Genomic DNA, 27,613 nt, shown 5'->3' on the forward strand with positions numbered 1-27,613 from the left:
AAAATTAACAAAGTTTGGTCAGAAAATAAAAACATACAATTACAAAAACAACATGAAATCTCAAAATTAACAAAGTTTGGTCAGAAAATAAAAACATACAATTACAAAAACAACATGAAATCTCAAAATTAACAAAGGTTGGTCAGAAAATAAAAACATACAATTACAAAAACAACAAGAAATCTCAAAATTAACAAAGTTTGGTCAGAAAATAAAGACATACAATTACAAAAACAACATGAAATCTCAAAATTAACAAAGTTTGGTCAGAAAATAAAAACATACAATTACAAAAACAACAAGAAATCTCAAAATTAACAAAGTTTGGTCAGAAAATAAAAACATACAATTACAAAAACAACAAGAAATCTCAAAATTAACAAAGTTTGGTCAGAAAATAAAAACATACAATTACAAAAACAACAAGAAATCTCAAAATTAACAAAGTTTGGTCAGAAAATAAAAACATACAATTACAAAAACAACATGAAATCTCAAAATTAACAAAGTTGGGTGAACACATTCGGAAGAACAGTAGGTATAAGGCAATGGAAAATACAAAGCCCAGAAAAACAAAACAAGTACAACAACAATTGGTATATCTTAAGGTACGAGGCGGTGAGTGAAAGAAACGGAGAAAAGAAAACAAGGTAGACCTTGGAAAGAGCGTCCATAAAATTAGAAATAAAAATAAAAATGGAGGAGGTGGGGAGGTGGTGGTAAAAATACAATACAAAGACAAACGTTTACTGAGAGGTCCCTGCATTCAATGAGTAATGAATCATCCAAATAGTTGTCAAGAAAACATCTTAAATATATTACACATAATAATCTCGTCCGTTAAGAGAGTAGTCATACATTGCAGTGATTGCACATTTCTGCGTAGAGGCCAAGAAAGGCCTTGGTCCCAATGTCGATGAGTATGAACGTCTATAAATTATTATCTTTCATCTATTCCCTCAGCCTTTACGATATACCCTATTAAGCATAAGTTTAACAATGCCTATACATTTAAGTAGGGATGATAAAGTTTATGATATTAAGTTAAAATTGCGAAAGTTATATAGCGACAAAAGTTGAAGAGCTTATACTGTTTGTGCGTTCATTTTGGTACAGGCAATCTTTTTATTAGGCCTGAAAAAAATATGTCCGTTTCGGGTAACCCGACCCTACCTATAAAAATGCGCCGACCCTAACTATTTTTTTTTCCCGTTTCTGAGCAAAAAAAAAAAATTCGTTCGCGAAAAGAGAGTTACGAAGGGCGGATAAATGCAGATTTTAATCAGAATTATTGTTAATATGATAAAACAAAGTCAGGCAATGACAGTTATGTAGGAAAGACTGCCCTGTGCAAGAAACACTCTGCACTTACGACAGATTTTGATTTATTTTTTTAAAAATCCCTACCTACCCTACCTAGAATTATTTTTTTTGGCCTTATTATTATTTATGACTTGAGCCTGACAGAGGCTGCGATCATTTTGGTTGATCGGAAACTTCACTCACCAACAAATTGAAGACATGTTTACCTATTATTATTATTTGTTTTATTATTAAGTTTCCTCAGGTTAATGCATACTTTGATAAGATTTATCTTTTAGGATTTTTCTTTATTCAGGATTGTTGGGATAAGAGTGAGGTTTGTGCACGTAAACCGGTTTAAACCCTCAGTAAATTTTCATTTTACTGACCGTTCCAAGGCGGTACCCAACAATACTTGATAAACATACCTTTTTTTATAAAGTATATATGCACTGTGTTGTTTGTTGAGTTTTATACTGTTGTCCCATGTTTCTTGTTTATGATTTTTTGTTTGTGTGTTCTATGTATTTTGCGTTTCCCCTCGGCCATTAAACGAGGTTTATTTGTAAACTTTTGGCTACTGAGCTTGTTTCTGTTGTTTTTCACATAAATATGGCTGGAAACAAACAACCGGTTTCTCTTATCCACCAACAGGGATATGTATTATATTATTATATTAATATACACAATATATTTTCATAAAGAAATGCATCAAAGCTGTCGAAAAAAAGGATTACATGAACTAAGGATAACTTTTATATAACATCTAAATAACTAATAAACAAATGTTTAGAACAGTCTATTTTGCTGGTGACAGCTACTCAATATAAACACTATGTTGACGTCCGACACAGGACATCATTTGAAATGCTCAAATATATATGATTGTAAACTGTATGTAGGCAGAGTAACATTTGCTCTAGCTGTACCCTTTATTGAATGTTTTACAATTTGGTTCGTACTTGGTAAAATTCAAAATTGCTGTTTCCATCTTTCTTTATTTAATGCCCTCCGAGATTTTTTGATATGTTATAAATGCTACATTTCATAGTTATGTCATAGTAGTTTTTTGCTATATGTACCCTCTAAATATAAAACATGCAAAACTTTAGGTCACCTGCCTCTAAATTTTTGGTTTTATTACATTGGTCATTTTGAGAAGATTGAAAAACACTCGTGATGTCAGAATAAAATATTTCCGAAATATCCAGCAACATTTCATTAACGTATGTCGTAGAAGCAAGTATTATTTTCAACGTGGTTCCTACATAAAAATGATTAACCCACACTTTATATTAAAGTTGTATTTATCGCATTATGATCAAAACCTATCAAATGCATCGATTTTCATTGATTTCTACAATTCGATTCCCCTTAAAATAATTTGTGATGATTATTGTCTTGACTTGGGCAATTTTGATATGAAAATATGAAAACTCATTTAGTTTCGTTAAGGCATAATAAACATTACGGATGTTGTAGATAACTTGTCAATCAGTCGCATTATGTTCTGCACATGAGGTGTTATATACTGAAGGTTCAGGTCAGTTTCAAAAGTCTTGTTGTTGTGGTAGACCTAGCCAATGGTCAGCGGTATATAGAAGTTGTTCAAGTGATTGTGGTTTCGTGGTGTCCTCGGCTAAAAGCAATGAATCTTTCGTTGACTTTCGGGTTGTTCACGTCTCGGCAACATAGCCAAACGTTACCTAATTTATAAGCTGAACAGCTATACTAAAGTTCGTCTGTAAGGGACTAATGGGTTTCTAGTTCTTATCGTTGTTTAAGGTAATTGATGAGATAACGCAACTTAATTCGCATATTGCTATTTAACGTATTTCGATTCTCGGTCACATTTGAAATTACGCCACCAAATGAAGTCAATATGGTTTCGTCTGCAGGTACGCTGCTTTCCTTATCTACACACATAATACAGTAAGTGATAAATAGCTTTAACACGTAAAAACAATTTGGTTTATTGTATTCACATAGTCAACATCAAAACATTATATGCTCATTTTACAGACATACGGGTAAAAACATTTACAATTAAAAATACATTATACATCTGAAAAGTTGAATTGATAAACATATCTAAAATAAGACTTTTCTTTCCTTTGATTGTCAAAGTGATAAAAAAATATTTTTGCACGGCAGCTGATGTGTACACCATACATATATAAAATGAAAAAAGACGACGTATTTAAAACAAAAATCCGATAATTGAACTCTCGAAGGGTTTGTACTTGAACAATATATTTAAAATTTCATAAACAAGATGAAAAGATAGGCATGCCTTTTAATTTATTAATTCAGAGACTGATCAACAGCTAGAAAACATGATTGCGAACACTTTTAAGGATATACAATAAGATGATATCTGATATCTAATAACACAATGGAAAATAAAACGAGTAGTCTCGCAGCAAAAGACTTACTTAAAGTAAACCTTTTTGTTTACAATAGATCAAACAACATTGTTTCCTTTTGGCCTTCAAAGATGAAAATATATGAGTGTTGCGTTTCTGTTTTCAAGAGGCAAATAGCTTTTTAATGATACAAGAATTATATGTGGTAAAAAAGCAACACAATGTAACATAAAGGTTAACGGGGCTGTCACAGGACTTGCTGATTTGTGAGTCGGCTAATCTAGACATTATTATTGATCAAAATCAAACAGACCACAAACAAGAGACACACACAATACTATGCAGCAAGTTACGCAATAGCGGCATATCACATGATATATGATCATTAAATGTATATTGAACTTACATTTTGTATGTATTACTTAATATGGTATTGGTAAGCTTTCTTGCTATTTATTTTTCAGAATGATTAGTTCAAAACTGATGATGAAAAAATGGTGAATATTTAAAGACTTTATGTCCAAAACTTGAACAATCAGCCCAGTTTGTCCTAAATGCCGCAGCTAATACATGGATGAACATGCCACATGGGAAGTATCTGTGGCTTAAATGCTAATGAAATATCTCAAGCAGTTTGTTCCTTACGGATACAAAGCACACGCAACAAAGGAACAAACTGTGACTAGAACATAGGTGAAATATCTAATCTAAATTCTGGATGATCTTATGAATACAACGCATATGCCAAATTGGAATTAATCGTGACTGGAATATTGATCGATGTTTCCTGAGTTCACAGTAAGTTATGCACATACCGCGTGGTTTAAGCTATTGCTCGACAACCAATATGACATTAACAAACTGGTCATTTCCAAACAACAAAAACAATATTTCACAGTAAGGTCTTTACAACCCACATGGGAAACTGTCGTTGACATATGAAGGATTTCAATCGAGGTTAACATTGAAGCTTGGCGATTTTAACCTTTTTTTGTTGTCTTAGAAAGAGCAACTTTTTGCGGAAATATCTTCAAACCAATGATATAAGATTGCTGACAAAAAATCTGATCGTAGATTTTTATATTTTCATGGTTTATGGCTTATACCGTTACTAACGGTTTAAGAAAAATGCATGGAACATCAATTTTTGAACTTCAATCTGTGAGAGTGCAGCTTTAAGTAGCGCATATTATCATTAAGCTTAAGCTCGAATATTGTTGATAACTCTAGTAGTTTTCCTAAGTACACTATGTTTCCGGATGCTTCTATTAAGTTATGTATATGATAAAATCTGGTGCTCGAATAGTGTTGATAAATTTACAAACTGGTTTGTTCTTAATGAAGCAGTGTTCCCGGAAGTCCATGTGTGATGCCAAGCATGTCGAACAAAGCGGTATCTGTGACTGTTTCTTCTGATTCCCTTTGTTGCGACCTCCCTACATCCTCGCCGTATTAGAATTTTATCACAGTTTTGTTTAAGATACTTCTCTTTGCATTTATTTCTTATCACATTTTCTTGGATGATGTCGATTTCGTCTGTAAAATACCTCGTGTTTGGAACATAAACGGCGTCATTGTGTACTTCAGGTAAATGGCCTTGAAAGAAGTAAGGGGAATTACTGCTATTGTCAGATTTCTCTTGTAGATTTGAGGCATTTATTGAATTATAAATATCATACTGGTTTGTGAGATAGAATGGTCCTGTTGTTGACATAACATCGTTAGCTTTTTTGGCTTCTATGTTTTTGACATTTACTAAGTTTTGTAGAACTTGTTTGAAAAATGGATGCTTACGTCTGCACATCATGAATGCATTATTTATAAGATACGGCATACCATAAAGGAATACTGAGTGTTCAAACGGTTCAGTTGGTATGATACAAGGAAACTTGTGAGTCGCCATATCTAACGGGCGTAAGGATTCAATGTCAAGGTCGGCATAGATACCACCAAATTCGTATAAGACCACATATCTAAGCATATCCGAGCGTTGTATATTTCTAGGATAAGCGTCCCAGACCTCCAGCAGATTAGGATGGCGACGCTCGATTAGCTTTCTGGCGGAAGCATCCGACCAAAAATAATAAGTCCAATTTGAATGGTTTTCAATAAAGGATTTCACAAAGTCTGAGAACTGCACAGGAATTGACTCGTTTTTGAACGTTTGGTGGATAATGTGTGGTATTCTAGGTTTGCCATTTCTGTCGTCTGCCACCGTGGGAAAATCATTCTTGACATCTGATTGAAGGAGAGAAACTTCCTCCAGACTACATTCTGAAACAAAAGAACATTGTTAGTATAACATTAACCTCATCCAGAGTGTAGTTATGGCTTATCTTGATTATCGAATTTGATATAAAATTATATTAGTAAATAAGTTGAGATATCTCTAGGTATCCTGCCAATCCCGCATTCCGAGTGATACATGTTTAATGGTGGATGCCCAAATCATTCATGTACTCAAACATTGTTTACCTGCTATGTCTGAAATTATTTACATTTTGTCATATTTGAATCTGTGTTTAGTTTTCTTTTTAAAGGAATATAATAAATGCGGCAAAGTTTATAGGATGAGTCATTCCCACTTAAGAAGAGTGGATTGATCTAATAAAAAAGTTATACCATGTGTTTGCGTAATAATTTTCTCATTTATTTAAGTGGCATATTAAGCTAGAAATATTCGTATAACAAAGAGGCAAATTCCTCGGTGTGAAAAATGTATCCCATTATGGGCACTCTACTTACTCGCGACACTTGATTTCTTTTCGATCGTGACCGGATCTGAAAGCGGAAAGACATTGTTAACAATCGATTATAAAAGTGGGTTGAAAGATAACTTCAACTGATATTGTTCATCTCGCGGCCAAGTCCAGGAAAACAGTAAAACATGAACATGTTGGAAAAAGCTGTATCTATTAATTTTAATACTAATGAATGATCACAACAAATTTCCATCAGACCAAATTTGCTTATCAGTCGTGTGCATATTTATGTGATTAAGTCGTTCGATATCACGGGAAAATTGAATGTTATGAAAATGCAACGATATAATGTACGTGAAGTTAGCGGCATTGCGGCGTGAAGTTAGAGGCCTAGCGGCCAAGTGGTGTGACGCTAGCGGCCAAGCGGCGTGAAGATGGCGGCTAAGCGGCGTGAAGTTAGCGGCATAGCGACTGTACATATTATAATATCATTTGAACAGACCATGTTTTTCAACAGCCCGTGGAATTTTAATTGTTTTTCACCAAAAACAAATAACCATGGGTCTAGCAGTATGTTGGACTATTCATATGAACATATAGTTTCAAATTCAATAGATTTCCATTCAGATAAAACTCAATATTTATGTAAAAAAATCCGATTGTAAATATTGTAATCTACGTGAAGTTAGCGGCCTAGCTCCTTGCGGCATGAAGTTAGCGGCCTAGCGGCCTTGCGGCATGAAGTAAGCGGCCTGTCTCAAATGACATTGTAGTATGTACAGTCCAACAATTATTTTTACAAGGAAGTGAAATTTGATAATAAATTTCTATAAATGTGAATTTCGACTTAAAGATAAATATATTTTCACAGTTAAACGTAACCATAAATAAGTTTGATTTGTATTCTTGTACTACACAAGTAGACAGACGCATTGCCCATATGTGTTAACTCGGGTGAGACTGAATAAATGAACAATAAAAAGTACAACGTGTGGCGACGCGGTTCAGTTGTTGGTTTTAGAAAACCCATTGAAATATTTAATGATTTGCTCGTTTTTTTATTCCACTTTTGGAGCTATATTTTGTTCATATAAGTCTTTTTCTTATAATACAAATATCAAGTGAATCCTTTATTATGATACCTAGCTTTCATTGATTATCATTCAATGATAACTTTAATTCCGAATCAGATTATCATTTTAAAGATGCCCTCTTATTCCCGAATAAGATTTACCATTAGGCCACATCATTAGGCGCCCGCACATATTATTTTGTCGCGCGAATTTTTTTTGTATACTTCTCAATTTCCCCTATTTTCTGAATTTCTTTTACTTAAAATTTAAACCTGCAATGTCGACTTCGTCTTTTTTGAAGGTAATTCTATGCTTTACATTCTTCGCGAGCAAAGTTTCCTCGTGTCAGGACAAAATCAGGTCCGGGTAACCGCAAAACAGCTGATATATGTTGACAGTCTTTTTTAACGGGCATATTTTGCAGGATGCACCGTTGTATTCATTTCCGGTATTAATTTTCAGTTTCCTAGTAATAAAGTTTTCGTAACGTAAAATACACGTTTTAAGTGAAAATCAGTGTCATAGTCAATGGATTATAATCTTCAGTAAACAATAGCAGTTTCACTGCGTCGAAGGCAATAATTATCTATATGTGTTTTAATAATTCATTGTTTTGTACTCAAAATTTAGTGGTAAATAATAACTAAATCTGATTTTGAGTGCAAAACTTCTATTCAAATACACGCCGGACACACGACTTACAACCATTGAACATGTTCTCGTGAGTTTGTTTTTTTAAATTCTAAAATGCATTTCTCAGTATTCATATACTCAAGTGTTATTAGCTAAAGAACTTCAGCGAACACGCTATATATTACCTTTTTGGACGTGTTTAATGTGTTGTAAACATTAAAAAAATATCAACATTAAAGTTATGGAAGCCAGAACTAAAGTGTTATCAACAGATAAAAAAGTAGGACTTGTAAATGTTTTAGAAACAGTCTGTATTTACACATACAGTATTATAATAACATCAGTAAAACCAGAAAATACAACCTTTTATAAATATAATGACTGTTTTAATTTTTCTAAATTCTTTGTTCTTATGCACCATTCAATTGTAGTACGGAATGAATACAATAGTTGTTCTTTTTGGTCTTCGAATAATTGCATGTTACTGTGAGGAATGCTGTCTTTACAATTGTATCCACATTTAAATTGCTGATGCAATGAATGTTAATAGTAAAGCACTGGATCTTATTGCATTTGTTAAATATTGAGACAGATTAACATGTGATACAATCAAAACCTTTTAATTATAACTGAGAACCTTTTTTTGCAATTAAAAATCATTTCTTATCATAGTTGTATGATAAATTTGGTAAGAATTATATATACATTTGATTTTTTTTAATTTTTCGCTTTTCGCTCGCCTCTGATTTGCCTTAAATTAAAAAAAAGTATTTTTATATTTTTTTCGCTCGCTCGCTCCTACTTTTTTTGGCAAAATCCGTAGAACAAATGATCAATTTGTTGTGGCCTTAATAATATTGTTTTTATATTCCAAAAAGGATGAATAAATGTCGAAAGTAATGGTTCTTATGAAGGATACCAAGTTTTATTTGAAAGATAATAGCATAATACACGGTATTTCTACCTTGTGAGACGATAGTAGACCACAATAAATCTTTTAGCATTCACCAATCATTTAATATTTTTGCGTTTTCTGCTATTTTATACACGGTTACAATCTTGTTATCAGTAATTAATATTTTCCATATATGAGTCATTCAGTGAGTAGTTTAAGGTTTATGTGACAAAATTTATGTTTGTTATACATGTGTATGTATTGATTTTGAATAAGAGTGCGACTTTAATCTTTCTGCTTTTTTACGTCTGCGGCGTTCCGTTTCGGTGGTCGGGCTTCGTCCAGTAGGTTGTATGGCGGGCGGGTGGCGTCCTGTGGGTTGTTAGAGCAATATATATATCGAAAAAGGTGTCCAATCATCACTAAATTTGGTTTAAAGGTAAAATATAATAATACATGACAAGTTCGGTAATCAGCTACAATGCTGAGTCACTCGAGAGTTATCACCTATTAATTTTAGAAATGACCTTCAATCGGTCTTCTCCAATGAACAACTTTGAAAGCCTTTGTAAAATCACCACCAAATTTAGTCAGAGTGTTGGATTCTTAGACAAGTATGGTAAATAGTCATATCGCAATAGTCACTGAAGGGATATCACCCTTTAAATATTATAATGACCTCAAATCTGAATTGTCCTAAAAAACAACAAAAAACTTTATTAGCCTTCCTTGTCCAATCGTCACCAAATTCGTTTGGAAAATGTATCGGAGGAATATCTCCGAAATGTTCGACAGCCAACCATGTGCTTAGTGGCTCCAGAAACTTTAGTTGCAGTGGCCTCTCTCTAAATTTGGCTTAGGTACAGCCAGTTATCACTAAACTTGGTTTCTTAAAAATAGGACGGGTGTATTTTGCGACAGTTGACCTTCTTATTTAGAAAGGGCAAGATATTTTCTTCTCCAAATTTCATTATTATTTTTTTTTATAAAACACTCTCGAGAACAACGTGCATGTATACAATATTTGAACGCACACTGTCTGCCATATTGCTTTCATTAGGTTTCATTAGGTTTATATTTTGCTCATCTAGACATTATTCACCGAATACCATTATTGTTTGGTTTAAAATGTCACTTATAAGTGAGGTTGCAGTGTACAGGTCTGAACATTTTGAATGGCTGGCAGTTGAGAAGCTAAAGAAAATGTACAAATCATACTGAAATTCATAAACCCATTTAATTTCCGATTTCAACTGATTATAAGCGGTCGGAAGGCATCAAAGTTAAACATTGTTAAAAGACAAGCTTTGTAACGCCGCATAACAGCATCGCCGCATAAACGAAATCGACCACGTTCATGCGGTGATTTTCAACCAAAAAACAGGACTTTCTTATGTGGCAAAAAGGCACACTTTCGCCGCATAAGAAAAACCAATTTAAACACATACTAGTACAATAGTGGTTGATAAAGTTTCATCAAGATTGGACCTAGTTTTTTGTGTCCTCTTAACCAAGCTTTGAACTAGACTTTTAGAGACGTAAATTCTGACAAAGATTTACTAAGATCGGTTTAAATGTGAACCAAACCAGTTGATCTTTCTGCGAAAACGTTTGAAATGACGTTTTGGGCCGACTAAAGGCGGGAATATATGTAACGACAACGCACAACACCGTCATTTGGGACAATCAGAAAATTCAATTGCCGTATAACGTAACATATATATATTCTCGCCTTTTTGTCAGACTGACGAGCATGAACCCTTAACAATGCGTACTTTCAACAACATTTCAAACGTTTCTAGAATAGTCAATTGTTAACAAAGGATTAACAACAGAAATCCAACAATCCTCACAGCTCCACATGTGTTCTTTGTGCTCAGATGAGCTAAGAATTATTTCCTTGTCAAGAACCACTGGTAATTGTGCGATTGTGAAATTTAATCACGTTGAAAATCTTCGCATAAACGAAAAAAAACACGTTTATGAGGCGATGCTGCTATGCGGCGTTACAAAGCTTTTCAACATCCGACACCTGAAGCTAAAAAACTAAACTGTGAGCGAGAAAAATATGTAATAACTAACCTTTAACAAGCAGGATCGTTCCCAGCGTCTGCAGCGAAACTAATGCCAGAATTGTCAATACAGCTGCACATATATTCCGCAAAATTGTTCTTGTCCTAAAAATTGCCATTCTTACCAAAAACAGCTTCAAGTCCCTTCAATAACAATTATCATTATGCTATGTATGATTTCTCCCTATTCTGATTGAACAATTTTAGTTGATCCTCTTCAACATAAGGATACAACTTTACCAATGAATGTGTGTTCAATTGAAGATGTGATGTATTTATATTTAGTCGCTTTTTCGAGTGTATAAGTTTCAGTTTGAGTGATATTCTCATTCCGGATGGCCGTGTATTTATTAGATTGCTCGTTTAAGTGCACGCTTGCACGAGTTTTATTGTATGATATCATTAAACGTATGAATACACGCCCATAAATTATACTGAGCACCTTATGCATATTATTATGACTGTAAGGATAAAGCTGCACTCTCACAGATTGAACGTTTGGACAACTTATTTATTTTTCGTCGTGGAACGAGCCAATTTTTGAGAAAATCCTTGGAAAGCAGTGATATAAGACTGCTGACAAAAATAGATCGCTGGTTATTATATTTAAAAATATGTTTTGTGCATTTTTCTTAAACCGTAAGTAACGGTTTAAGTCATAAAACATTAATTTTCGAACGGAAATATGAAAAACTACGATCTGATAATTTTCAGCAATCGTATATCATAGGTTTGCAGATATTTACGTAAAAATTTGCTCGTTCCAAGACAAAAAATAAAAAAAAGTTGTAAAAATGGTATATCTGTGAGAGTGCAGCTTGAAGCTAGAAGTTCAATAAGTCTGAACAAACATATTTTTTGAAGCACCGCCTTGTGAAACATATAAAATTACTGGGCTAAAATGATAATCTAATAGTTGTTAGGTACAGTATTGTACTGTGACAAGTTAATCAGGGTTTTCCAACACTGGCCCTTCCTTAATGAGATCGTTTACAAGCCTATAAAAATCGGGTCGTTGCAAAATGCACATAATCGGTTGAATAATTTTCTCTCCGTCCCATTAAAGATTCAACAACTTCAATGCATGTTATGGATCAGCCGAGTAGCAACCATTTTTCCAGATTGTATCCAATTGCAACTGTCAGCATTATTCTCATTCAAAACGGCATGATAAACAATTGTTTCATTTCTAGAGATATATGCTGTGATATGGTCCAGAAAAATCGTTATTCACCATATATATATGTATTTATATATATTATATAGATTTTAAACATATTTGTTATCAGGTAAATTATTTATCTAACCTCTGCTATATAAGCTCAACGTGCCTACTCAATGCCAGGGAAAGATTGATCTTTCATAGAACGAGAAACGCTCTGAAACAAAACAAAAAATAAAACCATAGTTGTTTGGACCCCTTTCCATAATTGGTTCAAACAAGGCACTGTTTGCCCGGGCCTCTGCATATACTCTTTTGAAATCCTAAATATATATGTTGGAAAACACTCGTTGACAGATATCGGGAAAAGAAGCAGTCCATAGATACATGTCCCTAGGGTCCTCGAGTAGAAGGTACCCGCTCAATGCATATATTTGATTGAAACTGCACGCAAGCCGGCGTAATCTGCACCAGTCAATTGTAACCACGCCCCCCCCCCCCCAGGTCCGGGGGTATACCGGGGATAGCCGGGGAAATGGGCCGTGATTTTACCTTCAAGGTGGCCCCGCAGTGGCCGGGTAAATGCGGTGTTTTTGTGTTTGCGCCAAAAATGGCCATGAATGGACCTTACATAGAGTCCCTGGGGTGCGGGGATTTTACCAGCAGTTTGTCCCCGCAGGACGAGGATCGTACCCGGGCTTGGCTGGACCGAAAGTCACCGTTATTCCCCGGACCTGGAGGGTGGGTGTGGTAAGAATTGACTGGTGCATTAATAACACGTCACTGCGGGAAGTATTTCAAGTTATCCCTTTAAGGATAGCTTTCGTTATTGGTATCTTGGTAATACATCTAATTAATAGTGCTCTACAACCATATCGCAGCAATTACATGACGTAACTTAGTGCACTGTTCTGATTGGCCGCAGTGCGCGCCCCCTACAAAGCACATGGTTATTCAGGCCTCTTTTGCTCTGACTATCGTAAGAGAAAGGTCAGTCTGTGGCAGCTCTTATATTAAATTCTGATTTATTTTGATTTAATGACTTTTTATTTTTTATTTCTTTTTTTTGTTGTTGTTGTTCTCTAACATCTGTTAAACATTATGTAGTTTTATAGTGGCACGTTTAGTTTATATTCACCGAAATTAAATATTTTTACGAATTATCGTCCAATTTCTTACTGTCATTTTCGCGTACTGGCAGTGATTCGTCTCCATACTAATTCTAAGTTATAACAAAGCTAACTTATTTGAAGAATATTAAATGTTTATATTTCGTGTTTCATGCTGAGATGACTGAAATGTTTCGAATCGTGGAGGAGATCCGGTCCGCCAAGCGTGCCCGGCTGAATCCTCCTGCACCACCGTACGCTCCCAGGGTTGAACTCCCGCAACCAGACCCCCCACGTGTTGTTCCAGTCCAGTACGAGGACCAAGCTGCCGAAACAACGACCTCCCGGGACCAGGTATCCACGCAGTCTCCCCACCACGTTACAGCAACTTCCGGCCAGAGTCAGCCGCCGACAACCAGTGCTTCGCCAACGGCCGTTCAAACGCACGCGATAGCTGAGCCAGACCATGGGCAAGGTATGATTACCCCTCCCCAGTTATGTCTTGATTTCGATGTGCCCGCTATGCTACCTAGCATACACGCGCAGTTAGGGTACTCTGTCTCTCCGTCTATACGAGATAAGATCGTCTCGGGGTATTATGTCGAGTTTGCGTCCCTGCTTGGAGAGACGCACACTGCGAACGAGCAAGAACTAACACTTGGTCCGAACGGGGAAATATTAATGAAAGCAAAATCATCTCGATCAAAAATTAAAGATATATCATCATGGACGGACGCTTTCTTTATTTATGCGTCCATCTTTTTGGCCGCACATCCACATAGAACCCAAGAGATACTTAAGTACGGCAGGGACATTCGGCTTGGGGCTAAAAAATATCCCGGCCTGGGATGGCTTGAATACGACCAGCAGTTTCGTTTGCGTCTCTCCAGCGACCCGACTGGCCTGTCATTTTCAAAAATCGATTATGAATTGTGGCTTCTTTGTATGAGCTCTCCCAACTCATCTGCAGATTTAGCGAGAACCTTGCCCAAGAAATGCAATGATTTTAATTACAGACAGTGCACACGATATCATTGCAACTTCTTGCATAAATGCTTTAAATGTAGCTCAGATCATCCTTTTAGATCCTGTCCAAATAACCGACGCCTCGGCTCATACGGAGCATCATATCAGGCCCGTGGCGCAGCATACCACGCCCGGCCTGCCCCTCCGCAGTTCGCGCCATCCCGTCCGCAGTTCCGACCTAGGTTCCCCGCTAGATACCAATGAAAAATTCGCTCGGTTAAAAGCCCCGGGATATAGTCCAATAAACGTAAATGCAATCGAACATTACCTTTTTTCATACCCAAACAAGGATCACGCCGATATACTTCTAAACGGGTTTAAGCATGGTTTCCGGTTAGGCTATTTAGGTCCGCGCCGCTATTATGAGGCGAGGAATTTACAATCGGCGGTAACAAACGCAGATGAAGTTTTAGAAAAGATATTAAAGGAAGTAGATGCGGGTCGAATGACTGGTCCCTTTTCAACTCCTCCCATAAATAATTTAAGAATCTCACCCGTGGGACTAGTCCCGAAATCTGATGGGTCGTCCAGACTTATTACACACTTAAGTTTCCCAAGAAATGACAATACAAGTGTAAATGCAAATATAGACGTAGAACTGAAAAGCGTATCTTATACATCATTTGACAAAGTTGCCGACATGGTATTCGAATTGGGTAAAGGTTCACTCTTGGCAAAACGCGACATTAAATCGGCTTTTCGGCTTCTCCCGATTATACCAGATGATTTCAATTTACTAGGAATTAAAATAAATGGGGAAATATTCATAGATCGGAATCTCCCCTTTGGCGTGAGTTGTGCCCCATTTTATTTCGAGTGTTTTTCAAAATTTATTCACTGGTCAGTTGCGACACTATCCGGTCAAAATACACTCGATCATTACTTGGATGACTTTATTTTTTGCGGTCAACATGGAACGGGAAATTGCCAAAGCCTGGTGACAACATTTACTACCGTATGCAATGAATTAGGCGTTCCAATTAATACTGATAAAAGCGTAGGGCCGACAACAGTGATGACTTTTCTAGGAATGGAAATTGACTCGGAAAAAATGTTGATACGCATACCTCTTGAGAAGCTCTCGGAATTAAAAGCTATTATATTACAAACTTTACCCCAGAAAAAAATCACTGTTCGAAATTTGCAATCCTTTGCCGGCAAACTTTGTTTTTTCGGTCGAGCAATACGATCAAGCAGAGCTTTCACAAGACGCTTTTACGATGCAATGTCGGGTGCACGAAAGAGTTATTACCGAGTCAGAATAACGCAAGGCATGAAAGAAGATCTATTGATGTGGTTAGAATTTTTGTCTAATTTTAATGGAATTTGCCCTATTCCAAACAAAGTCTGGCACAACAGCGAAACCCTGCAGCTTTTCACCGACAGTGCTGGCAATCCAGACTTAGGTTGTGGTTGCTATTTTCAAGGGAAATGGGCATATTTTCAATGGCCGGTACACTGGAAAAATGAGGACATTATGCGAGACATAACATTCTTGGAAATGGTCCCGGTATTGTTAGCTACGACCTTATGGGGTACCAAACTATCCAATAGCTTAGTTCTCTTACATATTGACAATAACGCACTAGTATCTGTGTTAAACAGTCAGTCGTCAAAGTCAAAAAGACTAATGCATTTAGTCAGGCAATTTGTTCTGACATGCATGCGCAAAAATATACTGTTTAAGGCTGTCCATATTACATCTAAACACAATTTTATCGCTGATTTTATTTCCCGTAAACAGTGGGACAGACTCTTCCACAGCGTGCCGCTGTCAACCTTCCCGGAAGTAATCCCAGACGCTTTTCGGAAAATGATCTCCGGAATGAAGTTAAACGACTAATTAAATCATCCTTGTCAGAAAATACTTTATCATCTTACGCTGTAGGTGTAAGGCGGTTCGAAACATTTAGAACTAAGCATGAACTATCTCAAGCCTGGCCTCCAACAGTCGAGGAAATTATTTTGTTCCTATCGTCACTGTCCTTGGAAGGGGTGTCGCATAACACCGCCAGACAATATAAGTGTGCCATAGGATGCCAATGTAAGCTGTTAGGTCATGATGACATAACAGATAACTATATTGTGAACAAAGTATTAATAGGTATTCAGAGATCAAAGCCGTCAATAAAAACTAGACTACCAATTACCGTCAATCTGCTTACGGACATTGTTCGGAACTTACCATCAGTCTGCCATAATGCTTATGAGAGCTGTTTGTTTACCGCTGCTTTCACGTTAGCATTCTTTGGATTCTTCAGGGTCGGCGAAATAGCTTTAACCAGCCGGGGCTTAAGTGATAGGGTTCTGTCCAACAGGGACGTATCGTATGATCCTGTCGAAGATGCGCTTTTGCTTACTTTAAGGGGGTCCAAAACCGATCAACAATCAAAAGGGCAGGTCATCAAACTCAAGAAAACTGGAAAGTCACTATGTCCAATAACTAGCTTTGAACAATACGCGATACGCAGACCGAAAGTAAGCGGTACACTGTTTTGTCATCCAAATGGCACGCCATTAACTCGTACACAATTCTCTACAGTTTTAAAGAAAGCGTTGATTCTTTTAAACGTCGATTTTGGAAAATACAACACTCATTCCTTTCGTATTGGGGCTGCAACAACCGCCGCAATGCTAGGCTGCTCTGCGGATACAATAAAGGCCGCGGGTAGATGGAAATCAGGGGCATATAAGTCGTATATTCAGGCAACTACCTCTGGAGTTATCCCGAAATTGATTTAACTCTCTCCTTCTCATTTAGGTGTCAGACACGTGTGGATTGTGGGCTCCTCAATCATAAAATCAGCGTTTTGCCACGCCAGAAATAAGAACATAAATCTTCATATTCCCAAATGTGACATATGGTGGCAAGGATACGGTGGTATGCGATTAATGGATGTCGGAAGAAAGCTACAACACTTGGTCCGCGCTAATACTAACCCTCCATCCGTCTTGGTTATCCACTGCGGCGGTAATGACATTGGAAAACGCAAACTAAAAGTAGAGATGGGTGAATACATTTCTTTGCTCGACAAGGTCAACCGCTTACTTCCTAACGTTAAAGTAGTATTTTCTCAAATTTTACCACGAACCCGATGGCGTCATTCTTCCAATAATGTCGCTATGAATAAAACGAGGCGGCGCCTTAGTAGTTTTTGTAAAAACGCCACTCTGTCAAAAGGCGGTTTCTACATTTCCCATACAGTTAATAGATCTCACCTACTTCCCGACGGCGTTCATTTAACGCCGGAAGGAAACGACTTGTTCACAAATGCCACCGCGTCTAAACTTCTTGAAATCCTCAGCTCATTATGATTTGCATAATACATGCGCGGGCATTTCAACTTCCACGTATATTCTATTGCGTGATGCAAATTACTTACTTTGTCCCAGCTTTATATATTTACATTAGAACCATGCTTTAACTATTTTACTTCGAAGTGCCTTGCTGTGAAACACTTTTGCACAAGAAACATTAACAATACAATAATAAGCATGAAAAAGCAGACGGACAATGTCATTATATACGCTATGCTATGTCATTATACACGCTATGCTGTGTTTGCCTGCTATGTTAGCAAGACCCATTGTACGCCATACTTGTCTATGCAAAATCATATTGCTGCAAATTTATCGCGTCGCCATGAAAACGCCAACCAAATTATTGGCAGGTGACACAATTATTAAAACTTTCCTGAGGCTACTTTGGCCCGGCCTCAGCTCTTCGCAATACATGATTAAGATGGGTATAAAACAGATATGCAACATTCAGCTTTTAAATCTTGTAAATGATTTAATGCCCATGCTCTTCATTACGCAATTTATCCATACATATATGTATGCATGTCGGCTCCGCTATGCTATGTTTGCTACAGCCGTTACAAAGTCATTTTACTATGTGCATAACACTTGGCGCCTTGCAAAACACACAAAAACACAGCACGCTCCAGTTTGTAACATTTCGTGTTGCCAAGCCAAAAAAAAATCCAAAATATTTGACCCACTCAGTTTAGTATTTGGTGTTGTTGTTTTTTTTTGGGCAGATCGGCTTCTACTATCTCAGCCTCTCATTGGCGATTGGCAACTCTCAAAGAACTGTTTATGTACAATTTGTGGTATTTAAATAGATTGGTCGGATCTGGTCATAGATATACCATGACAGAACCGTTGATGTTTTATCTACTCTTCGTCCGAGCCTTGCCCATTATTTTCCAAACATAAGATAAAGACAATGAAAATGAAATAAATATTGAAAATGCTATGTTTTCCTTGATTGAAATGATGGGTAATAGGATATCCACTACGGGCTTGCCCTAGTTGCTGATCTACTTCCGATCATAAGTATACCAATAATTCAAGTTATCCCTTTAAGGATAGCTTTCGTTATTGGTATCTTGGTAATACATCTAATTAATAGTGCTCTACAACCATATCGCAGCAATTACATGACGTAACTTAGTGCACTGTTCTGATTGGCCGCAGTGCGCGCCCCCTACAAAGCACATGGTTATTCAGGCCTCTTTTGCTCTGACTATCGTAAGAGAAAGGTCAGTCTGTGGCAGCTCTTATATTAAATTCTGATTTATTTTACCCACCCTCCCAAAACCCCAAGCTTCGCCTACGTACTTGCATATATGTTATGAATGATATATATTTTTTTTTTTTTCGATACATGTGTTCTGCTTGCTTGCTATATATATTTTCAGTAAATTCGGAGATTGACTCGAAGTTACAAACGAAATCGTACTGCACATCAGGCTGACCACTCGGCTTTCTACCTCATGCCGAATTCCAGCTGACTGATTCCAATTCAAGATGTGCTGCTCCTATTGTGTTTCCTTTGCTACTTGCCATTACAATATTTTGATGTTGCTTTGTTCGTTTTTGTTTTGTTTTTTGCTTTGTATTTTTCTTCTTCTCTGGTAAGGCTCTGACGATTTAAATTTCAATCACACCTAGCAGCTGAGTATTCAGAGGGAGTAGTATACCACTTCCTCAGCATATTCTTTTGCTCGGCGATTGGCAACTCTCAAAGAACTGTTTATGTACAATTTGTGGTATTTAAATAGATTGGTCGGATCTGGTCATAGATATACCGTGACAGAACCGTTGATGTTTTATCTACTCTTCGTCCGAGCCTTGCCCATTATTTTCCAAACATAAGATAAAGACAATGAAAATGAAATAAATATTGAAAATGCTATGTTTTCCTTGATTGAAATGATGGGTAATAGGATATCCACTACGGGCTTGCCCTAGTTGCTGATCTACTTCCGATCATAAGTATACCAATAAAAACAAATTAAATGATTTTTGGGAGGTTAAAAAGAAATGATCATTGGTATACAAACTATCAGTCAGAATTATATTCCGCATTCTAGGATCAAAGGATAAGGTTGCGCACCCTCATAGGTACAAACAACATGGTCAGCGGTATAACATAATGAAATATGCTTGCCGTCCGGTTGTTGTCTTTGCCAGCTCTGGGTATAAAATCTCATGTGATAAATAAAGCTGAGACTTTCATTAATTGCTTATAACGTCATTTTCAGTAAGTCATCAATGTTTTCCGTCATTCCTCGGGTTGGCTCAATTTTGGAATAGTATCAATGCTAACATTTCTTTGACGATTGTCTTCTTTAGCATATCATGTTGGGCTTCCTTGTTCAAATCATTTGCTTCAAGTGGCCAGCAAACCGGACAGGATTTGCCTGCTCACTTAACTCCGTTGCCGGAACCAGCTCTCTGTCTGAATATCTCATTGTGTCCTTGTTCCTAAAATTGGTCTCTTTATCCCTTATTAAATTCAAGTACTCCAATGAAAATACGTTTAAAGCAAAAGAAAGTTTGCTTTTGTTTAAATCAGTTTCGTTAGATAATTGTTGCCAATACTAACCATAGTAATTATTTACAGTTTTATAGAGGAACCATATTAAAGCAAAAAAAATCATTCTAATTTGCCTTTAGAATTCATACGGAGAAGTACCTTTTCAATGAGTATATACAATAAGGACAGTGTCCAATTAATAGCGCCATGAAATTCATGATTTGGACCTCGTTTTTTATATGTTTTAAGTAAGCGTAACGCCTTAATCTGTTCAATGCCTCATAGACATTGACACTGCGTGTATCGAATGATCTTTCTCTAACATACTTAACAGTTTTCGGCATTTCACCTTTACATGGACACTACATGTACAATCTATTTGCGTTCATGAATGTTTATTGTGTCGTTAATGTTTGTAACAACTTCGTTTGTTAAGTTTATGTGACACACTACAGAAACAAGTTTAAACATAAACTCTGTTCAATGGCACAGAGACATCGCCAATGACACAGAAAATAAAAACAAACATTCAGTAACCCGGAACACGGAACAACATCACAAAACTCCACAGACAAAACACTACATAAATTATATAGTAGATGGATCTATGGTTTTTATCAAGGTTTGTTAGGTTTTGACGGTCATTAAAAAGTAAATTTATTGGTGGCTATAACTGGTTTGTGTACACAACCTCACGATCATCCCAGCAATCTCGAATAAATTAAAAACGATAATCGAAAATCTAATCGTGATTATGCATTAACTTGAGGACGCTTAAGAATAAAACAAATAATAATTAAACTGATAGGTAAACCCGTACGAGGTGCAGTCAAGGAGTTTCCGAATTGTTTATATATTGCACAATTGTAATGTCCGACTTTGATGATACTTGTCATACGCACGCCCATATACACGCACGTGCACACACACGCTCTCACACACATGTACACTCTCACACGCAAGCATGTATGTACACACACCCGCACGCACGCACGCGTGTACAATACGCACGGCAGGCACATTGAGTGCGAAAGTTGTCTCATGAATTTGCTTGTACGCACGAGAAGCTTTGATTGCGTGGTAAAGTCAGGAAAACAAAATAACTCGTTATGGGGAATTGATTAACAAAATTAAACATTTTACTTAAAACATTAACTTTAAGATCATCATTTGAGCCATTTGGAACATATATTTTATCATAGTGTGTGTGTGCGTGTGTGTGTGCGTGTTCGTGTGTATGGGCGTGCGTGCATGTACGAGTATGTGGGCGTAAACGTGCGTTCATGTGAGTGCATTTGTGTGAACTATAACAACCCTTAATAAGATGAGATAATAGAAACAATTTAATGTGATAATTTACAATCAGTGCAAACACAAGTATTAAACACAAATACGATTTACCACAACTAATACTATTGTTTTAATATGCCTTTAAGAATAAATACATATCGAAAACAATGGTTCTTATGAAGAATACCGAGTTTAATTTGAAAGAAATATGAGACCATAGTAAATCCTTTAGCATTCACCATAAAAATGAATCATTTTTGCGCTTTACTATTAAATAAACAGTTGCAATCTTGTAATCAGTTAATAATATTTTGTATGAGTTTATTATTTAGTAAGAAGTAAGGGTTTATCAGTCAAAATAATTGTTTGTTATACATGTTTATCAGTCAAAATAATTGTTTGTTATACATGTGGAATATTGATTTGAATAAGAGTTTCACTTTAAACATTTTGTGTGTTTTAAATTAACGCCGATTGACCCCGTTATATATTGACCACATGAGTCATTTTGTTTCTGTTCAAAGAATGAACGATCATTTTTTAACGTCAAGAACTGACCATCCCCCTCCCCTCCCGAAACCGTTGCGTAACAAATGACCCTCGTTAAAAATGTTCAAGGGTTATATTCACTACCGAACTTAGTCAATAATATGGTTACAACTATTCGTGGAATTTATTAATTGTATATGTTTTTATTCAACGATAACCGATTGACTACATCAAACTAAGATTCAAAACACTGAACTCTATAGTCGCGTATTTTATAGATCTGTATACTATTACATTTTTCTCCGATAGTGACATACAGAAGAAAACTTGGATGATTTTAAGGGGGGGGGGGGGGGCTGCACCCCCTCTACTGCCGGGATCCGTTTGTGCTTATTACAATGCAGATTTCTGTCGATTATCATTTTTTGGTTTGTTAGTTATATTTTGTGTATGAAATGAGTGTCACACACTGGATTTACTATGCTTTTGCTTAGTTTAGAGCCTTATAACTGCATATCTCTACTGATACTTATTAAAGAAATTGGTAACTAATAAAGTAGTAGAACCGTTTATTGTTGTGTTATTACTGTAGATGTATATATAAAAAAAAAAAGAGCACTAATCAGCATAGTCACAGCTCATAGCATAGTGACTGGAACGATTATTGATGTGTATTATCAAAATATTATAATTCGGCAAATAAGATTGCTTAATAATTAAAAAAGCCTCTCATTAAAATAGCCGCCAGATTTAAGTCATTGATGTATAAAGCTGGTTATTCAGCGCCCGTCTTGTGTGGAATTAGATATTTTGTACAACCACAATAACATTAAACTGATCAGACACTCTAAGATTTCTAATCTTTCTATTTAATAAACAAAAACAATTCTATTAACGTCATGCTAAAAGTTTAAATACACTACGTATTGAAAAAGAAACAGGTATAGGGGTTAGATTATTTGATACTGCGCAAAAACGAAGTCGGCGAGGTACCCTTTTCTTGATATCAGGCGATTTGTAATAAAACATTGAATACATGTATTTAAAAAAATCAAAAATTAAACGAGCAGTTTTTTCAAGAATTAAAGAAAGGCGCACTTTTTTTCAGCGAAATACGACGCCGTTTTTCCCGCGAAAAATGACGTTATAGACGAATTTAGAAACAATAACGTTCAACAAGAGAAAGAAAAATATATGAGCGTGAACGTTTTCACAAGACGTACTTGAGGTTGAAATTTCATAGCTGTATACGAAGAATTGATGAAAATATCGGTTATTGTAGCTGGGGTGCGTTTCAGATAGATTTTACGATCTGCCATTATCGTAAATTTACGATCTTAATAACGACCAACTTAACGATAATCATAAAGGCGTTTCAGAAACGTCTCGTAAACTCTCCGGTCGTACGTAAAAAAATAACGATAAAGCACAGCGTTAAAGCGAGTGACCCAGTCTGAAGTGAAATGACGTAACGTCATATTAACCTGTCTTTTTTATTATTACTAATAATAATAATAATAATATAATAATAATAATAATGATGATGATAATCTCTTGAAGGGAATCAATTAATGTAACTCTCCCTTTTATAATGATTGACACAAATGATACAAACTCGTGGTCTCTATTCTGCTATTTATGTTACATTTGTATCTTAAGTACATCATCATCCGGGATTTTTTGTGATGGAGGCAGTGGCGGGTTCCGACGCTCATTTTAAAATTTGTGTAATTATAATGAAAATTGGTCAACAACAAAATACGTTGTTTTTTTCAGGCTGGTGATTTTAATTTAAATTCGTCTTTGATAAGTGAAATATTATAGTATGCGTATTATGAATGTTCTGTAAAGTAAATGCAATTGTGCAGAATGGTGCTGATGATGATAGTCACGATGATGCGACGACAACGGCAATGATAATTTAATAATAATAATGCGACAACGACACTATCATGATGATGCAATGACGACAATAGTGATAATACGGCGACGACACTATCATGATGATGCAATGACGACGATAGTGATAATGCGACGACGACACTATCATGATGATGCAATGACGAAGATAGTGATAATGCGGCGACGACACTATCATGATGATGCAATGACGACGATAGTGATAATGCGGCGACGACACTATCATGATGATGCAATGACGACGATAGTGATAATGCGGCGACGACACTATCATGATGATGCAATGACGACGATAGTGATAATGCGGCGACGACGACGACGAATATTATGAGTATTATAATGATAATTTGACGACGACGACTAAGATGATGATGATAATAATAATAATGATGCACCACGGCAATGATACTAATTATGATGTGACGATGACGACAATGATCATGACGAGATGATGATATGTAGATGTTGCTGATATTTGATGATGACGAAAGTGGTGAAGTTGGTGGTGGTGGTTGTTGTGGTGGGTGCGGTGGATGATGATGATGATGATGATGATGATGATGATGATGATGATGATGATGATGATGATGATGATGATGATGATGATGATGACTGATTCCAATCATCAACCACCGGCCTTAGTTCGGATAACGAGTAAAGTTCATACGTTTATACACCAAAACTGTGACTGAGGGTTATTGTATTGGGAAATAGTTTGAAAATACAACTTTGACCGGTTGGATTTTTTGTATGAAGACACTTCATAAATCCATTTTTATTGTGTCAGTTAACAGTTTAATATACAGCATTTCAAATCCATTCAAAATACATGATAAAATCTACATTTGCAGACATGCTTCAAATACACAAAATTACTAAGAAATACAGCTATTTTACAAGCTCGTCTCATCAAAACACATTATTTAACAAAAAGTATCTTAACTGGTGCAGATTGCCATAGTGGTTAAGTGTTCAGAATGAACATTTTAATAAAAAAATAACATTTGAACAATTGTTGGTTCGATGAGTAAGAGTTCTGCTGGTTAGACACGTAATAGTTCTAGAAAGTTCTGGAGAGTTCCTTGGCATCATGTCACACTGCTGACACTAACAATAAGCAACACTACCGGCAGAGCAAGGCCTGCATGTCTGTCAAAGTGGTCAATGAACATAGCGAATATTGGGTTATATCCCCTAGGCTTAGGTTCAGAATACACGAAATAAGGGGGCATTATTGGCCGGAAGCACTCCCACAAAACAAAAGTGTAAGTCTTTACACTAGTTTTGCGAGGGACACCCAGGTCCTGTCTGGTTGGTCCTATGACTTTGCCTTTTTATCCCATATAAAATCCTGCTTCATTAGCATTCCAGATCCGGCTAGGCTTTTCAGTCAGACCCTTATTGACAAAGTCCCTGAAATTGTTATACTTTTGGTCAGTTTTCTCTTTTGTCACCTTTGATCTTTTCATTTCCAAATCGGTTTCATATCTTGTGCTTATGATATGGGAATTTCTGGACATGAATGAATAGTACCATTTCTTTCCTGGTCGTCTACCCTTAAATGGCACTTTCCTCTTTTCTCTCTTAATAAGAACCTGCAATAAGTCTAAAAACTCACACCACACATTCTTAGTCCCATTCCCCTTTGTGCCACTTTACTCAGCCAGTTTGTCATGTATTCTTCTTCAGCTTCACGAAGAATAGTCTTTGGTCTTTTCACTTTAAACATATGAACATCCCCTGCCCAACGTCTTTACAATACGGAGTATGGTAAATCATTATCTTTTGCTGCCTTTCTTAAATACACTGACTGACCTACACTGAAGAGGGCTTTCAGAATTATCTCCCTTTTTGTCGGCGACATTTTTTCTATGCTTCTTTCATATTTTCTTAGATTTCCTCTGAGATGTTGTTGATGGACGCTTTTTGCGTGAAAGACCCATGTCTAAAATACACAACAAATAAAACAAATGAGAAAATCTTGATACTTTACTTGTGGTGACATGTGGAAATAGTTGACATTAAGAAAGATCCATTTTGTATAAATGCACAGAGTTTGCAAATGAATTAATAAGCAACAAGCTAAAATATAACATGATGCTGTCGAGGAAATGTTTTTTTTTTATTTTATACACAGAAGAATATAGCTCCTGATTTTCATAAACAAATTACTAAACTGTACTGGGCCTGAATAATTTGTTGAGTTTTTATTAAGATTACAGTATACTAGTATACTCTTCACAAATGTATCCTGTCAAAAGTTTGATCAACATCAATAACATTATGTATATTGACAGGCAAAACTCTAATTTAGACAACCCCTGCTTCATGTACAAAACCCGCTAAATCTTTTGGCACCAGTTAACAGCTAATGGCGACTCCACTACATTTCGCTGTGATAGCTGTAACATATATGTTCGAGGGGTGATCAATAATTACGTAGACTGCCTCTATATCATTAATAGTATAAGACATGCATTAATAAAAAATATATCAACAAAAACGTCGTTCTATCCTCAACTGCGTCTGTAAATATCAGGAATGTCTGTCTCTCCTACATCAAATCATGCCGACTTGACGACGCACACTATCGCGCTGTCGACCCGCGTCCTGATATGTTCGACGACGTATACCACGTCGCCTATCCTGTTGTATGTGCTCGCACTTCTTCCCAAAGTAGGCACCGGGCCATTATAAACAGCGTTCGTGTCTCTTTGGCCATTTGTAGAAGATTATATCCCGATAGTACTCTGCCGGGTACTGGTGTATTAATGCGTTTGCACCCGTCTGTAGCTCCCGCAAACTTTTAAATCGGCGACCTTTGGGGTAAGACTTCAACTCCGGGAAATTAGCAAAGTCAAACGGGGCCAGGTCAGGTGCGGCGGATGTGGAAGAACCACCAGTTCAATGACTCTAATATCAAGCTAAGTAAGGGCAAAGTATAAGTCATAACTTGATAAATATTATGATGAATGGTTTACCTCTTCATTGGTGTCGGTTTGAAGCTATTTTGTTGATATTAAGATATGCAAGCGTCGTCTGCCAAGTTTCACTTTCAAATTTAAACTGGATTTCTGTGTTAAGCAAATCTTTGTCAAGCGGTTCATTAACCTTGATTTTAATGACGCAGCCAAAGTTAATAAGCATTTGGTATTCATAATTGTAAAACATAAATATTAATAACCATAAAGTTTCAATACTTTTGTTATTTAAAAAAAATACAGGACACTGTTAACAAGAGTGGGGAAGATCCGCTATTAGCGACCAAACTATATTATAATAAAATATGTATATGCATAGAATATTACTAATTCAGCAAAGTTTGAAAAACTAGATGATATCATGCAATATGTGAGTGAATCACTTTAAGGTTAGATATATCTTTTATTTCTTCCATATATGGAGTGCATAACATATATACAACAGGTTTAATTATTAGCAAACTACATCATAAATGTCAAATAATGCATGTTTCTATATACACAACATTGGAAAATTATATACTAAATTAATGACATGCTGGTCTTAATGTCGAGGGATAAAGACAACTATACTCGCAAAGTAGGTGAAGATAGAAACTCAATTTTATAAACAATATATATATATATATACATGAGTAATTGCTCATGGTGTTTGGTTTATTTGTTTATAATTGCAGGGTTTTGGAAGTTAGAAGCGAAAGCAAATTTCGACATTCCAAACTGCATAAGAATAATCAAAATTAAAATGATTTTAATAATATTGATA

The 27,613-nt window shown here is 36.1% G+C and overlaps 1 protein-coding gene and 1 pseudogene across 1 annotated transcript; both read right to left on the reverse strand.

The window, feature by feature from the left end:
* Positions 1-291: 291 nt before the first annotated feature.
* LOC128241426 (uncharacterized) lies at positions 292-11,355 on the reverse strand. Its single transcript, XM_052958345.1, has 3 exons — positions 11,054-11,355; positions 6,414-6,449; positions 292-5,942 (listed from the first exon to the last, which is right to left on the reverse strand). Exons 1-3 carry the CDS (start codon positions 11,160-11,162, stop codon positions 4,942-4,944), a joined length of 1,146 nt encoding a protein of 381 aa, XP_052814305.1. The 5' UTR covers positions 11,163-11,355; the 3' UTR covers positions 292-4,941.
* A 13,599-nt stretch (positions 11,356-24,954) lies between these two features.
* On the reverse strand, positions 24,955-25,809 carry LOC128240956 (uncharacterized; annotated as a pseudogene).
* Between the last annotated feature and the right edge of the window lie 1,804 nt (positions 25,810-27,613).

Source organism: Mya arenaria, chromosome 7 (genome assembly GCF_026914265.1).
Source record: "Mya arenaria isolate MELC-2E11 chromosome 7, ASM2691426v1".
NCBI classification, from domain to species: domain Eukaryota; kingdom Metazoa; phylum Mollusca; class Bivalvia; order Myida; family Myidae; genus Mya; species Mya arenaria.

What these genes read in the sequence shown, in the direction of transcription:
- LOC128241426 (XM_052958345.1), bottom strand. Translation starts at nt 11,162, where the DNA reads ATGGCAATTTTTAGGACAAGAACAATTTTGCGGAATATATGTGCAGCT. An exon ending in AACGATCCTGCTTGTTAAAG is followed by an intron (nt 6,450 to 11,053) that starts GTTAGTTATTAC and finishes TTCCGCTTTCAG; the next exon opens with ATCCGGTCACGATCGAAAAG. An exon ending in AAAGAAATCAAGTGTCGCGA is followed by an intron (nt 5,943 to 6,413) that starts GTAAGTAGAGTG and finishes CTTTTGTTTCAG; the next exon opens with AATGTAGTCTGGAGGAAGTT.